Source organism: Leptosomus discolor, chromosome 8, assembly GCF_034619465.1.
Source record: "Leptosomus discolor isolate bLepDis1 chromosome 8, bLepDis1.hap2, whole genome shotgun sequence".
Classification (NCBI taxonomy): domain Eukaryota; kingdom Metazoa; phylum Chordata; class Aves; order Leptosomiformes; family Leptosomidae; genus Leptosomus; species Leptosomus discolor.
The window spans coordinates 43906640-43922012 of record NC_141398.1 but is presented as its reverse complement, the minus strand read 5'-3'; the positions used below and the strand labels follow the sequence as shown (position 1 = coordinate 43922012).

Here is a 15373-nt window from a genome sequence, read left to right as displayed (position 1 = left end):
AGAGGGGTTGGACTAGATGATCTCCAGAGGTCCCTTCCAACCCCTACCATTCTGTGATTCTGTGACAGTAAGTACTCAGGTTTGAAAAGGTAGGGTTTTGTCCTCATCAGGGTTTTTGCTCAGCTGTAATTATCAAATCCTGATTACCATAATTAAAACTGGAGACTGAATTGGTTGCTGTTGCTTGTGATGTACAGTCCTTTTTGTCTACAGCAAATCCATTTTTATGGCAGCAGTAGATAAATTTAAGTGTGGTGAATGCACAGGGATGTAGAAAAGCCTGGGCTAGCTAAGTTGAAGGTATATGATGTTAGACACTGAGGTCACTGCTGAGAAAGGGTAGTAGTGTACACAGCCAAAGGAAGGCTAATATGGTTTAGCACATCACAGGGAGCTGACAGCATGGTTGGTGGTTGACTAGTACGGCAAAGAGGAAAATATAGATCACCTACATGTGTGGCATTTAATAACCAGTGCTTTTAAATAATTGACTGAGGAGCACTGCCTCACAAAATGTCAAATGCTACTGTTGGCCTTTTACTACCCAGTATTGACTATAACCTAAAATTGTCCTTTAATCATTGTTTAAAGGACAACTTGAAAATATGTTGGGGTTAGACATACGAGGCCTGATTCTGAGCTTACTTGCACAGATGTAAGTCATAAGTGAAAATTAATTAGGAGATGAAAATTGTTCCTCAAAGACTCAGCATATATATTTTTATATGTTAGTATGTTGAAGCTTTGTCCTGTTCAGTCATGTAAAATGCTTTCTAATGATAACTGAAGTTAGTTGGAGTCTCCAAATTTTAACTCTGACAAAATCCTTGGCAAGACCTGTTAACCTGAGAGTTTTGTCACAGAAAATGAATGTTCTCTAACTTCAGTTCCACTAAGGCTAAATTGATCTTTTTGTCTCTTTCCAGTATATACTGTTGTGGGATTTTTTCCTGGTATACCTCTTCCTGTTCACGGAAGGAGGCAAGCCAATAAGAGTGTCTTCCTGCTACAGGAAAAGCTATTACTGAATAGAGCTTAATGAAAGCAAGAGGACACATAGCTTTTAAGAGAACTTGGAAAGCTGATAGCATATGTTCTTGTTAAAACATGTACTTAGTAATGGGTGTGGTATAAAAACTGTTCATGTGTTAATTAAAAATACTAAACAAACTTAGCATAACTGGAATCTCTGGAGATTTTTGGCAAAAGTAACTGTTTATGCTTGCATATGTCTAAAACAAGGATAGTGATAGAGAGATCATGTCACCATTGCATCATCAAGATGATTTTTTTTTTTTTCAGAATCAGCAGTTATCTCTTAGGAGGTGATAGTTCAGAGCAGTCACTTGTCAAGCAGCTAGATGGCTGAGTTGATAGGTGAAACATTGTTTTTCTTCCCAACTCCTGTTTTATTAACTCAGTTTAGAGCTAAGTGGAGGCATTGTGAGATGAATGTGGACCTGAGTTTGAGCGCCCTAGTAAATGGTAGTCAACATCATTGAACAGCCACATGTTGCAATTTGGTACACTGACCTCTGATGAGATCAGAAAATTAACTAGCCTGTTGCTAAACTTCACCTCTTGCACCTAAAAAGCAGTTCTGTGTCAAGTTGTTTCTGTTTAGGTTCAAGGTACATAGAAATTTGGCCAAGATGCCAGGCTTGAATTTGACTGAAACTACATGGATTAATGTAACAAATCAGTATGACTAGTCGAAAATCGGATTGACTGAAATAGAATCTTGCCATGATGCATCACATTTAACATTGATTTTAATTAAAAAAATAATAATTATTGATTAATAGCTTTACGTGCCTCATTTCGGAAAACGCATTTGCCAGACGTCATGTGTTACAGCCCTTTCATGGTAGAGGCCAGCAAACCCAAAAAGAAGTGGGGGGAGAAAAAAGTATTGAGTGCTTAAAATTCTACTTGAATTGTTGATGTGCTCAGCCTTCTCAAAACTCTGATTATTTATTTTTTAACAAACCATAGCTTGATCCTTCATACCTCATTAATACTGTGGAGGAAGCAAACTTTTCTTCAGCTTTCTTTAGAAAGGATGTCATCAAACTTCTGTGCTAAAAAGTCACTAGGCTAGAAGTTAGATTTTTTTGAAAATATTTTGAAATCTTGTGTCTGCCAACTAATCATCGTGTTACATTTTACTAACCAAGTTGTTTTAATATTCTTCTTACATGCTCCAAATTTAAGTAGCTTTTATTGTAATCTTTAACATGTATTGACCAAACATTTAGTTAATGTTGACTGGAACACTTTCAGGTTTCTGTAGCCGTTCTGTTCACCCTTGCAGGAAAGAAAACGTTAGGTGACAGCTTTGGGCAGTTTTCTTTATTCTTTCACCTTGGCAGGTTGTCTTTGTTTGCATCATTGGAGCTGAGCAGGGTTAAACAAAAACTTCTTTGTGGTACAAATAACGATTAAAGCAGCTTTGAACTCAGTGTGAAACATAACTACCGCAACAAAGATAAATACAGGATTCTAAAGACCAGAACTATGGATTACTATTAAAGAAAAAAAGGCTCAGTGGAAATTAGGATAAATGGAATTATTTTGCTTAAAGACTGTTTGATGAGTTATATATTTATATTAAGTTTTAGTAAGCTAATATTTCTCTTGTCTTAAAGTCAATGGGCCAGCTGTATATGATTTTTTTTAAAGTATCCCACTAGTAAAATGTTACATCATTTGCTGTGTTTCATACTCTAAATAAAAGTATTAGCTTGCTCCTGATGGAATTTTTATTGCTTCAGTAGGTGATTTGTTTTCTTTGCAAAGCACAGTTTCTACACAAGCTTTGTCCTAGAGATACCTGTTGCTTCAGATGCACCGAAAAGCTGAAACCTGCTTTTCACTCCTGGGACATGGGTGTTGGTCTGACGGAGGGGTTTGCTGTGCGGCAGGTCCAGCTGGGAGAGCCTGCCTTGGGGCTCAAACCCACAGCTGGCCTATCCAACAGTGAGGGGCAGCCTGTCTGGTAAACAGAGTGTTTGGTGGAGTATGAGAAACTATGATTCATTATGGTGCTACACTCTCATCCCTTAGTATTTGACTAGTCTGCATTCTAGCAATTTTACTACTGCCAAGTTTTTTCAATCTTTTATATGTCTGAAATATTTTGAAACCCACAATGTTAATCAAAATAAACCAGAGTTAGTACGTATTTGACTGAATTGTGAGTAAATCTAAACTTTTGCCGTTCTTTGTATATGTACCACATGTAAAGAAAAGAGTTGGATTTTGCATCTCTCTAGGTTTGAAGAGAGTAGCTCAGGTCACAAATAAATGTGGAATAGAAATAAAATAAACAGCTGGCTGGTGCACAGAAAAAGAGTACTTTGGTAACCTTCTCCTTTTCTGTGGAGTTGTTCAGTTATAGCTGGATTCATTCATTACCCCATTCCTTCCCCAAATAATGAACAGAGATGCTTATGATACTGTATGTTTTTATCTTGCAGGTTGAATTTGAGTGGCTCAGGCAGTTTTGGTTTCAAGGCAAGCGGTACTTGAAGTGCACTGATTGGTGGCTTAAGCCTATGGCTAAATTGGAAGAATTTTGGAGAAAAATGGAGACTATGGTAAGTACTAGTTATATAGTCTAAAGCCTCTAGAGATTAATTCTGAGAGCACTCACAATTATGTTTTTAATTGTACTGTAGTAATGGGTTTTAAACTTTATTCAGAACATATGAAAAGTAGAATCAGTGTCAGCCTTCCACTGCCGCCTCTTACTTTTCTCCCCAGTAGTCAGAAGAAAGGTGAGCAAAATAAGATCCGAACTCCCAAGATTTTTAGATATATTTCCTGACTTTGCTTGTTTTTAAAGTTTGGGTAGCCTCATAAGTCACATACTACATCACACCAATTGATACATGAAGCTGTGCATTGTCAGCTTCTTCATACAGCACCAAGATAAAGGACTCTACCCGTGACAACAATGGTGAATGCATCTGAGGAAAGTTGAGAGTAAAATCTGGTGATCTGGAGGTACAGCTATCTGTCTGTAGTCCACCTGCACATGTACATCATAGCTAGAACCGACAAGAGGAGATTAGTTTCTTGAATAATTGTCGTCATATTGGTGCTTGTATACTTGAAAGTACATCCCTGCTTTCCTTGAAAATAGGGTCAGTGACAAGCACTATTAAGACTGCTTGCTGTTGCTGTCCAAGTAGAGGCTCAGTTGGGAGACTTTGCTAGTGTGTTTGGTACAACTGCCAGCATGCCTGCTTCTGGATCTGTACACAGAAGGAACGATATTGTCAAATGTGTCTCCTTATGTCAGCATTAGAAGCTGCTTCTTAGTAATTTCTGCTGGTCACAGCTTAAGCCTCAATTCGATCATAGTTGGCTTGGAAAAGTTTGTAATGTAGCTGAGGTTGCTGAATATAATAGTAGAGATGTTTTTGAATCTCTGGAGGTATGGTGCAACAAGAATATGCTCTTGAGCTTTGAGAGAAATGTTGTGACTCACTAATCTACTCAAGCACTTTATAAGCTTTTCCAGCCATGGCTGGTTTTTGGACTTGGAAGGCAAGTGTGGAAAAGTGAAACTTTCATTTGTGAAATCAGTTGCCACAAGGAATCAGTGAACATCAAACTTTCCTGCAAAAGGAGAGAAATTATTTATAACTTATATGGGGTTTTTTCCTCATTTTTGTGTTCTTATGTGCTCACATTCTTGAATGACCTTTATAATTAAAAAAAAAAATCTTTTAGTTTGTTTTTCTTTCAAATGACATCTTACTCTCTTGTAACACAGGCTTAGATGAGGTATATCAAGAATGTTTGATTGTTATTTTATATCCATTGTGTGTTGAGAACATGGAAAAACAGCAAACTTGGGAATTCTCAAGGGTTAGGTTTTCTGCAGTTGGTGTGACATTACCATGTGTCTCTAATTAGAAACATGGTGGCGTCAGTGTATCTCCTTTCAACAGATCTCAGGATGATACTTATCAGCAAACTGAAGTTTGGGCCAAGACAGAAGCTGCTTCTAATTTAAATTTTAAAAAGTGCTTTAATGTTTTATGACTTATAACATATTAATCACAATTAATTTCAGCTATTGAAGGAGACAGAAGAGAATGTTAATTGAGAATGTCTGTTTTGTTGAGCCTTTAAGTAAATTTGGTGCTTACTGTATTTGGGACTTGGAGGTAGGGTGGGTTTTTTGGATTTAACCTACATTTTGTCCTTTAGTGTTTCACAAGATGACAGTAGGGGGCAATGTTGAGCCGCAGTTTAGTGCAACAACATTCGCTGACTTAATAAAAATACATAGAAATGTAGCATTAACATAAAGAATTATCCCTGTTGCTTCAAGTTAGCTGTAATCTCTAAGATTCCATAACACAGGAAATCAATTGTGGGTTAACAAATTCAACAGCAATTTAACATAAAAAGTGCAGTCTTTTGGTGCATGCTTAACTTCCACAGCATTAAGTTGAATCAAAAAGATATTTCTGAAGGTACCCGGTGTTTTTTCGGCGTTTATTCTCCAAATTTATAATTTTAGCTGAATGAATCTTTAAAAAAAAAAAGTGTCAAAATATTAAAAGTAAAAATGTCTTAGAATTGTTGATGTTGTTTTGGAAACTTATTGTCATTTCAAAGGAATTATTTCTTAAAAGAAGATACTTCAGCAATGTATTTTTCTTTTTTTGTGTGAGCTGAACAGCTTTTGACTTAGGATTTTTTTTATATATGTGTCTGGAGTGATACAGAAGTCAGTCTTGGGGTCCCTGCATGCCTTTCCCCCCCACCTTCCCCCTCGTTTAGTAAAGCAATTGTAAAGAAGAAAAGAAAGTTTCCAAAATAATTTCTGGTTCTGCTAATTGTGATTATTCCAATGTCACAGCAGAGTATGAGACTGCAGAAAGTTTAACCCAGTGTCTTCAAACCTTTGAGCTTTATTTAATATTTTTGTACATTATAGCAAGCATACCATTTTATCGTAACGTTTATTCCTGGCATTTCTTTCCCTGAGGACAGTTTTACTTAGAGCTTGCTCTTGTGATGTAAATGTTAAACCTTTCATTTGAATGACATTCTGATAAAAAAATCACATTTCCCATAATATTACCTCATGAATTTATGAACCATTAAATCCAAAGCAGTTTAACCAACCTTCTTCTCTTTTTCCCCCTCCCTTGAAAATATGAAGGCTATTCAAATGTTTGAGGGTTTTTTTTAAAAGTCATCCAAGATTAATACATTATCGTCTGCAACATCAGGATAAACGCTTGCTGAATTCAAAGGGAGAGTTACCATTTGAAAAAAGACTGTACAAGCTTTGCTTTCTGGGTAAAGAGAAGTCTGAAAAGCTGAAATCTCATGTGATGTGAAAGAAGTCTGGCTGTAGCTGTTCTGAGATTCAGTGGAGAGACAATTTGTCTCTCAGGGTCTGATATCATGCAAACCTTGCAATCTGACATTTATTTTAGCTATGAAAATCTTTTAACACCATGCCAAACGAGTAAGAACTGCAGAAGTCCTACAGTCTTTTTTTTGTTTATTTTGTTTTAGGCTGATTCACATTTAAATAAGTCAAATGTAAATCAATGAAATGGTTTTTGTTTGTGGATTGAAAAACAAACATATGATTATCCTTAAATATTGGACTTTTAAAGACTTTTTTAACATATCTAGTGTTCCTTTTAAAAAATAAAATCAAATAAATGAAGACCCTAGTAGTGCTATATGGTGTGAATTGTTTTTCCTGCTTTGACAGTCAATTTAGCAATGTAGCAATGTATTTATATGGCAGTTGGCCTTAATAACCTTTATTGACTTTAGTGGGTAAGAGCCAAGACTGGGATTATTAAAATGTATCAGTTTCATTGCAGTATAAAATCACAACATATATAATTATTTTAGGTAGGCTAGGCTCCATTTAATCCCACCTATTTATGCAGGAATTTGGCAAGATGAAAAAAAAATTGTAGAACTAAAATTTAGCGAAAAGTATGACTGATTTGGAATTGTATTTAACAGCATAACTGTTTGCCTACAATAAAGGATCTACTTAAAGGAATGAAACCTAGATCTTAAAGAACTGATTTTTAATGATATAACTGAAACACAAGTACTTGTTACACTGTTTGTTTCACTTTTTGGCATCCTAAAATACAGCTAATGATAATGAAATGTAGCATACCTTTTAATATATAAATGTAGAGTAAAAGCAGAAGTGTTCACACTCTGTGTAGTTATAATGACCAAAGTGGCATTTCATGCAAACTTGATACCTTTCTGCACAACTTACATCTTGATTTGTAAGATTTCTTAAAAACTATATTTAGTAGTCATGTTGTTATTACTGCTACTTTCTGTAGCATGCTTTTTATCAGTTTATACAACAAAATTGAAATCAGAGAACAAAGCTGTTTTCCTGTAAATTTATTTTTCTTTCCTTTTTGAGGTCTGTTTCATTATTTGCTACTATGGCTACATATGAAGTCTGTCATAGTTTCATCTGTAAGCCACTATTTCAGGGGCTTACTGCCTGACAGTTAGAATTGAGTCTAGGCTGAAACTTGAGCTACGAAAATCTCAGCCTAGGGTCATAATTTTTTTTTTTTTTTTCCAAATTAAAACAAGGATTTAAATATATATTTAGATCAGGGTATTTCAGTTCCAGAATAACTGTGAAAAACTCTGACATGTATTTTGAAAGAAATCCTCCTAGCTTTTGTAGACTTTGGCACTATAAACAGCTAACCAATTATATTTAAAAAATAAATAGGTAATGGGATCACAAACAGGTTGGTTGGTTGTTTAGCTTTTTTCACAAAATGCAGAGCAACTTAACTGACATTTGAATTGGTTTGACCTTGTCAGTGACAATTCAAGAAATTGAGGGGGGTTTTTTTAGCTTTTAGCTTTCCTGTTGTGCTTAGATATTGCAGCGTCACCCTCCTTTATTGGAGGGCCAGGCGGTGATGGGTGATCGTATTTGCCTAATGAGCTGTGAAATGTAGGCACAACATGGCAGCTCAAAGACCCAAATTTTAGCCATATTTCTTGTCTTTGGGGGCTCTTGTTATCTGTTTAGGCCAGACCCTTTAAATAAATGTATTTTTGTCAGGTTATATTTTATGTACACTAAGAGTCAAATGTTTCTGGAAATGTACATTTTATCTTCAACAACAACAACACCTGATCCTGAAGACTTGTTTTTCTTTTTCTGTTTCTTTTTCTTTTTTTTGGCACTAATTTCCTTGACCCCAATATTTCTAGCTGTAAGAAATGGGAGAAGGGATTCAGCATGGTATGTAGTAGAATCACCACCAATCTTTAAAAAAAAAAAAAAAAAAAAAAGAAAGTAAAGTTGTATTGCACATCCTTCAGAAAAAAAAATATTTACAATTCTGGGGGAACTCAGACTTAAGCTTCCAAAACAAAGTGTGTGCTGAAAGCACAAAGGACTGTGTTTATGATTCTCTTTGAAGTGCTTTTGCAACAGGATAAGGAAAATTTTAGAAACTGTCTGATAGTGTTCAGGGTAAATACTTAAACCCCTTTAGAGAATTTCACACACAGATACTGTGCAGCAGAAAAAAGGATACTTATGTTTCCTAAAGCTGCTACAGCCTACAGCTTTGTACTTAAAGACAGAGGTGTTGAATAGAATTCTACTGAGGATACATCCAGTGACAATATCTACAGGAACATCAGAGCAAACCAGTGGATAGCACTTTCTATTTTTAACCCTTCTGTGAGCTGGTTGAGATCTAAGCTCTGTTGATATGAACCACTATACCATTTCTGTTACAAACTGTAATTGTTAAAAGGGCAGTCTTCCAACTCATATTGCATACTGTGAGAATTACGCTGAAAACATTAAGGTTATAATGTAAACTGGCATAAGCCTGGAAAAGTTTAGGACAATTTATATCCTATGGGAAAGTGAGATGCGTTTTTGACAGCACAAATGGGAGGACCATGGGTGGTTTGTGCAGCTGTGCACGTCATGCGGCTGGTAGCGTGTGCTGCACCAGATGGTGCAAAGGAGGTGGGCATGCTGTCCCATGGCTGTGTTCCCTTCTAGGTGGATTTGCACCTGAGTGACAAATTTGATGTTTGTGGGTGTTCTTGTGCACACAACTATCTTGGGGAGCTTCAGTTTTGGGTGACTAGAATTCTGTTGTCTTATGCTGAAGTCTTATTTTATCAGGGCTTCTTTCTGTCGTCTTTGGTATGTTTTTATACTATTGTTGTATATGATTGTGTGTAGTATATACATGTGGTATAGTGGTCCGTAGTGTGACTGTATGTGTATGTACATGCCTCTACACACAAATACATACACAGGTATGTTGGGAGTTTTAACTGCGATGAGCTTCTAATTAACTTTATGTAACTTCTGAATCATATTGAGTTAGATTTAGAGAATAGGCATTTATAGGGAATGAGCACCGAGGCCAACTGCTTGCAGTTCTTGGCAGCAGGAACAACGTAGGAAAAGTTTAGAGAGCATTAGACTACATTCGGTAGCACTGTAAGTCACCCAGTGTGTGGCGGAGAAGGAAAAGCTCAGATCTCACTTCCTGCTGCATCCCTGTGGATCCAGTGTCAGTCCTGGAAGGGTACTTTAGAACCTGGCATTGCCCTTTTGTTGTTAATAAGAACTGTGTGATCGATTTCAGTGAAAGCAGAATCTGTATGATGATGCTACTGTAGATGGTATAAAATTGTGTGCTGTTGTCACCATTTTTTCCCCAGAGCCTTGGATGGATATATACTAGAATAACAAAAGATCTTTTTAGCAACAGTTTATTGAGGCTTGTTAATTGCTGTGGAAGTAGTGAAGTAGTACTATTGTGCTGTTGTTTTACTAGTCCAATTATTCTTTGCAAAGCCTTTTATGTTCTTAAAAATCCCTTTCCTTGTAGAAAAACTGAATAAAAGACCATATTTGAACACTGAGAATAACATTTATTGAAAATAAATTCTAATGTATTTTTGAAATTTGTGTATCTGTGTTATAGAAAACTTGATTAATTATTAACTATAGTTAAAGTAGTTTCTAGATCTCATTTATGCAATCATAGAAGTGATCAGATATAGAGCTTATGGATTTGTACCTTTGTGTATGTATGTTTATGGACATGCTACATAGATACAAACAAAAGATTGTTTGGTGTTGAAACTATGAATTACAGTAGTTTGGCAGGAGTATTTTTTACTGTGATTGCTGTAAGCTAGATGAAGTTGTGAGTTCAAATGAAAGTGAAAGCAAATGACAGTATGACTAAAATGTCATCATCTGCGTTGTTGTAATTATTTCTTTTTAGAGTACAACTAGTATTGCTAAACATGGTTTTGTTACTATTGCATTTTAGTGGCTATGTAACCACTATAAAATAGAATACAGCTGTTTTACTTTCCAAATGGCTTTCGTAAGCAAAGGAGGTGACATCTTCCAAAAGGCTGCCATTGCTGCATTCATACTTTTTCTTTCCTGTCTGATCATTGGTCCTTCTAATTCCTAGCAAGATCATGGGTGAATAGTGTTTTTTCAATGTATTTTTTAACAGTTTCTTCATCTTTAATCAAAGTTACAGCTCTCATCTTAAATATAAAGAGATAAAACTTGGGTTTTGTACTTGCCCTGGAAAGTGTATATGGTCTGATGGATTAGGTGCTAATTCTTTACTGACCCTGTGTTTAACTTGTGCAAGTAATGTAAGTATGATTTTCAAAATCAGTGTGGAGATCAAAATGTTGAGGTCTTTGGTTTTAGATTGCAGACTATTTCTTAAATTCCTCATCAATAAAATGAGGCTATGATTTTTACTGTAACTGAAAGAGTTACTTACTGGCTGTGTCCTAAGGAGAGAACATTCTGCAGTTGAAGAAACCAAACAAATTTCTGCCTCCCTCTACCATGATTGGAAATTGTAGAATTTGGGCCACATCTAAGAAATTTTTTGTTTTGTTTTGTTCCCTGCCCTGCCTCCCCTAGATGGGCAAGTTCTGTCCATTTAAGTATGACAGAAGGAGTGTACTCTGTTTTGGCTGACCCCAGTTGTCTCCTGGCAGTTCCCAGTTCTAGCTCTCAGGAACTTTTGAGTGAATCTTTTTTGCACTTTTCGATCCTTACTACACATGCTTCTGCTTAATAATCCTGAAGCTGTAGACATAATATAGTGTTTACTATTCTGCAGGAAGAAGATAATTACTGGCTTTTCTTGAATGTCTCTAGTTAGTATCAGGTTTTGGCAGCTCTCCTTGGCCTGCTAGTGAATCTGAACTCTATACTCACAGCAGAGGCTCTAATATAAAGTTTAAGTGTAGCAAATCTTGTAAATTATTCCTGTAAAATAATGTGATTCTTTATCACAATCAGACTAATGGCATATCTTTTCATAGGACTAATTTTGAATTTCTGTAATATAATAGAATGATTAAAGGAATGGTGAGAACAGGTCAGATTTTTGCTTGTGAATAGGAGTGGCATCAGTGGAGCTGTGCTCGATATGAATCTGACTTCATGCTTAGCATGCATTATTCTGCAAAGTGCATTGTTAATAGCTGGGAATAATCGAGCTACACATTGCGTAGCTGCCTAGGGATCAATATAATTGTGTAATAAACTGAAGTGATTATTTTATTTTTATGTGTGTATATATGTATGAATATATATATGCACACTGCTAATTATATTTTAGCTTGATCTTCAAGCTGCATGCTACATGCTAATGGATTAAAACTTCGCTAGCTAGCTAGAAGGTCAATTGTTTTGTCGATGTTGTGGTGGGACTCAGCTTGGATACATGAATTGTAGGACTTCTCTTGTAATTCAGACACATGGCAGAGTAAGTTTATTCATTGTCATCCTTTACTGGTTCTCATATTCTGTCAAATGTCATGCTTACATTTCATGCAAGAGTTTCTGTGCTGAAATCATTTGCAGTAGTAGAACCACAGAATTCACTCCTTTGCTCAAAACTAATGATTGGTTATGTTGTTGATGGAAGATTTGGATAGAAATTATTTTAAGATTAGCCTCTACAAACCAATTTATGCTAATGCTGTGTAGTACCAAAGTACATAAAGGTGGTGCTTCCCAGAATTCCTTGAGGTGATATGGTATCTGAAAATCTTTCAGCAGCTAAGCTTTATATTTCTGTCTTCTCTTACAGGGAAGAGGAAGAAGCATCATGGTAGTACACGTACAATGGTAATACATCTATCCCCAAAGAAGCAGGGATGAAGTAATATGAAATTAATTCTATATTGCATTTATGTACATGCTCAATGCAAAGGCCAATGCAAGTCCTGGCTGTATCTTAGTCTGAAATGTTATGATGCTTTTAAAAGGATTAAAAATATACATGATTAGGATTATTGATATTTCTCACTTTTCAGAGTCTTCTGATGTAAGTGGTATCTTCATTAATGCAACCTCACAGTGACTGACTTTGTCTCTCAGAGGAATGATGGTAGAGAAAGGAGAGGTTACTATGCAATTATACTTTTACAATCAAGGCTTTTCAGACCATTATTCAGTTACTGATCTTTTGTTGGCTTTCATGTAGGACATAGTTGATACATGTGTTTATAAAACACGTATACATTCATGGGTCAATTCCACTGGTGATCATTATACTCAAAGGAATTGTGAATTTACAGTATCAAAACTTAGGAATCTACTGCAGAGGGGGAAAGGTGGGTAGAACAACGGATGAATCACTCTTGAAAACTCATAAAATTTGAAAAAATTCTGTACAAAACAAAAAAAGTGCTGCTGTTTGTTTTTTTTTTAAGAAATCCTGTGTTAAAAAACAGGATTCAGGACCATTTTCTCAACCTTTTTTCAATTGCTTTTCATCTTCTAACTTTTCTTGTTAAATGTAAAATACTGTAATTGAATCACAGCATTAGCTGACTTTTTCCAACAAAACAGCAGATTTAGGCTCTTTGCTGCTAGTTTCGAAAGTAATAGAGAGAGAGAGAGCGAAGACAAAAACTGAGCACATAGATGTATAATCCCAAAGGAATAAACTGACTTCTACTAGACAAGCTGAAAGCTGATTAAAATATTTCTCATCCTTTGGGTATGCAACAGCTTTTGATGATGGAGAGTGTATTAATATTCAGCTTAGCTGCTTGTCGACACTTCAGACAGGTCCCAGGAAAGACTCTGATACTGACCAGCTTTTCTCACTCTGCCAGAAATCTTTGAGACGCAGAGCAGCACCCTTGTACTGGCAAAAGCCAAGATAAGAGTAATGCTATTTAGCTATGTCTTTATTTTAGAAGTTGCTTTTAGACATTTTGAAAGGATTGAAAATTTTAAACAATTCTTTTAATGGTATCAAATCATTAAGATACAACAAAGGAGAAAGATTAATCTTAGCTGTTTTAAAGTAAGGCTGCTGTAATCTATTCAATTTTAGATCTCTTTGTCTGAGTTGTTTGTAAATATAGAAAGATCCCAGTAATAGTATCAGTGACCAAGATTTTCAGAGAGAGTGTTCCTACTGCAATTGTTTTATAACAGATCTGAGGTGTATTTGGGTTAATGTTCTCTTAACTTCATCTGTTCCCTTGTAATGTAATACCTACCTTCCAGACAAGAATGAGATGTAAACAGCTGCTTTATCAGCTGATACTTCTTCTGTTCTTTTGTTGGCATGCTGACATATGGAGTGTTTGCTTTTTCCCCTTCTGTAGTGACTAAATAATATACGGTATCTCTGGAAAACATGTCATAATACTGTGTGAGGTGCCTTTAGGATGGCTCCAGGGCTAAATACTTCCTGTAATAGGTGAAAGAGCATGGCTTAATCAGCTTAGTTAACTTAATTAAGCTGTGCTTTTTCTCATGGTACAGCCTTAAAGTGTATTTCATTTAGAAACTGTATTTCATAGCTGTGAAATGACACAAGGTTGGAGAAACCCTGTGGGTTTTTATAGTGGGCTTGAAAAAGGTGAAATTTGCTGGTTATTCTGCAGTGTGAATAAGTGAATTAAAGGAGTGTCTCTTTTTACTAAAGTTTTAAAGGAAAAATTCTAATTCAGCTTAGACTGTAAGGGCCTCTCAAACTGAGAAGGTCTACTTTTCTTTTTTTTCCCCTTCTAATTTTAATATTTTTATACATTGGGAGAGCTGTCCATGTTCATCCCAACCTCACCTTGACCTCTTGCAGATGTGTCACCAGATTCTATGACACTACCTTTTTATCATTCTTTGGAAGAAGGTGAACTAGCGTGGTGTGGTTGTGAGGACATGGATCTTCTCTCCCCTGATCTCTGGATCTCAGCAGAAAATATGATTGCAAATTAATTTGAACTGAGTTGTTCTTCCTTTAGATGAGTTGCTCTTTATGTTCTTTGTGAGGTACTCTATGTTAGAGAAAAGGTCTAATAGTCTAATATTCCTCTTGAGGAAATGTTGGGGTCCTGGTCCTAGTGGAACCCTCCTGTCTGGGAGGTTAGAGGAGGAGATTGATTAGCAAGGCACAGGCACAGCTGGAAACAGTAGGTGCTGAGCCAGTTCTACTTCCCATCTCATTTGATTCATGTAGTATATTAATGTTTACTTGTTTACTTATTTACTTACCCGTACAGGTTTTTGAAAAGAGTAAGGTGTGGGGAAAAAAAGTAATCAGGGTGGCAGACTGCAGGTTGCAGTTGGCCAAGGAGAGAGTGGCAGCAGATGCCAGTAGCCAGTGAAAACATGGGAAAGACTGTTTAGGAGCCATTGTGTTGACAGAATAACAGGACCAAAGGTGGTATGAGGGAGGACTGCTGGGACAGGAGTTTTGAACTGCAAAAGTGGGTGGGCAACTTGAAACTGGATGTGTAGGTGAAATGGACCTTTTGGTACAGTGGGAATAGGAAACAAGCTTGACAGGAAAAGCTTTGGAGGTTGAGAAAGAATAGGAAAGGGTGGCAAAGGCTCTCCAGCAAAAAGGAATGGTGCGATTTGAGAGAAAATAGGATAGGGGAAGCTTTGTAACGGGGGAAGTGGTTATGGAGAAGATGGCAGAAGATAAGATAGCTGTGTGTCTCCTTCAAAGCAGAATATTGTGGGTAGTGATTTTTTCTTTTTTTTTTTTTTAGCCTTTTAAAAAAGTTTGTGTTTTGATAGAAGCTTCTTTGTTGATGCTTTTGTGCAGTAATAATATGACATTTAATGTGCTACTGGGTTATACTACAGAACCAAATAAGGGAGAAATAGTCCTTGTTTAAGCAAAAAATAATTGCATTGAATGCAGAAAGCTACTTGAAATATGTTAAAAAGTATTTGATTTTAGTGCAACAAACGTAAAATTACCTAGGGAAAAAAAAATTGAGGCGAATATATGCCCATAGGTTTTTAACAATTTAAAAAATGTAT

The 15373-nt window shown here is 36.1% G+C and overlaps 1 protein-coding gene across 1 annotated transcript in view; it reads left to right on the top strand.

Moving 5' to 3' along the window:
• FTO (FTO alpha-ketoglutarate dependent dioxygenase) overlaps positions 1 to 15373 on the top strand; it is a 250072-nt gene that overhangs the window by 76805 nt on the left and 157894 nt on the right. The window contains exon 7 of the mRNA XM_086468789.1: positions 3480 to 3599. Coding sequence (XP_086324915.1) covers positions 3480 to 3599 — 120 coding nt within the window. The remainder of the gene's footprint in view (positions 1 to 3479; positions 3600 to 15373) is intronic.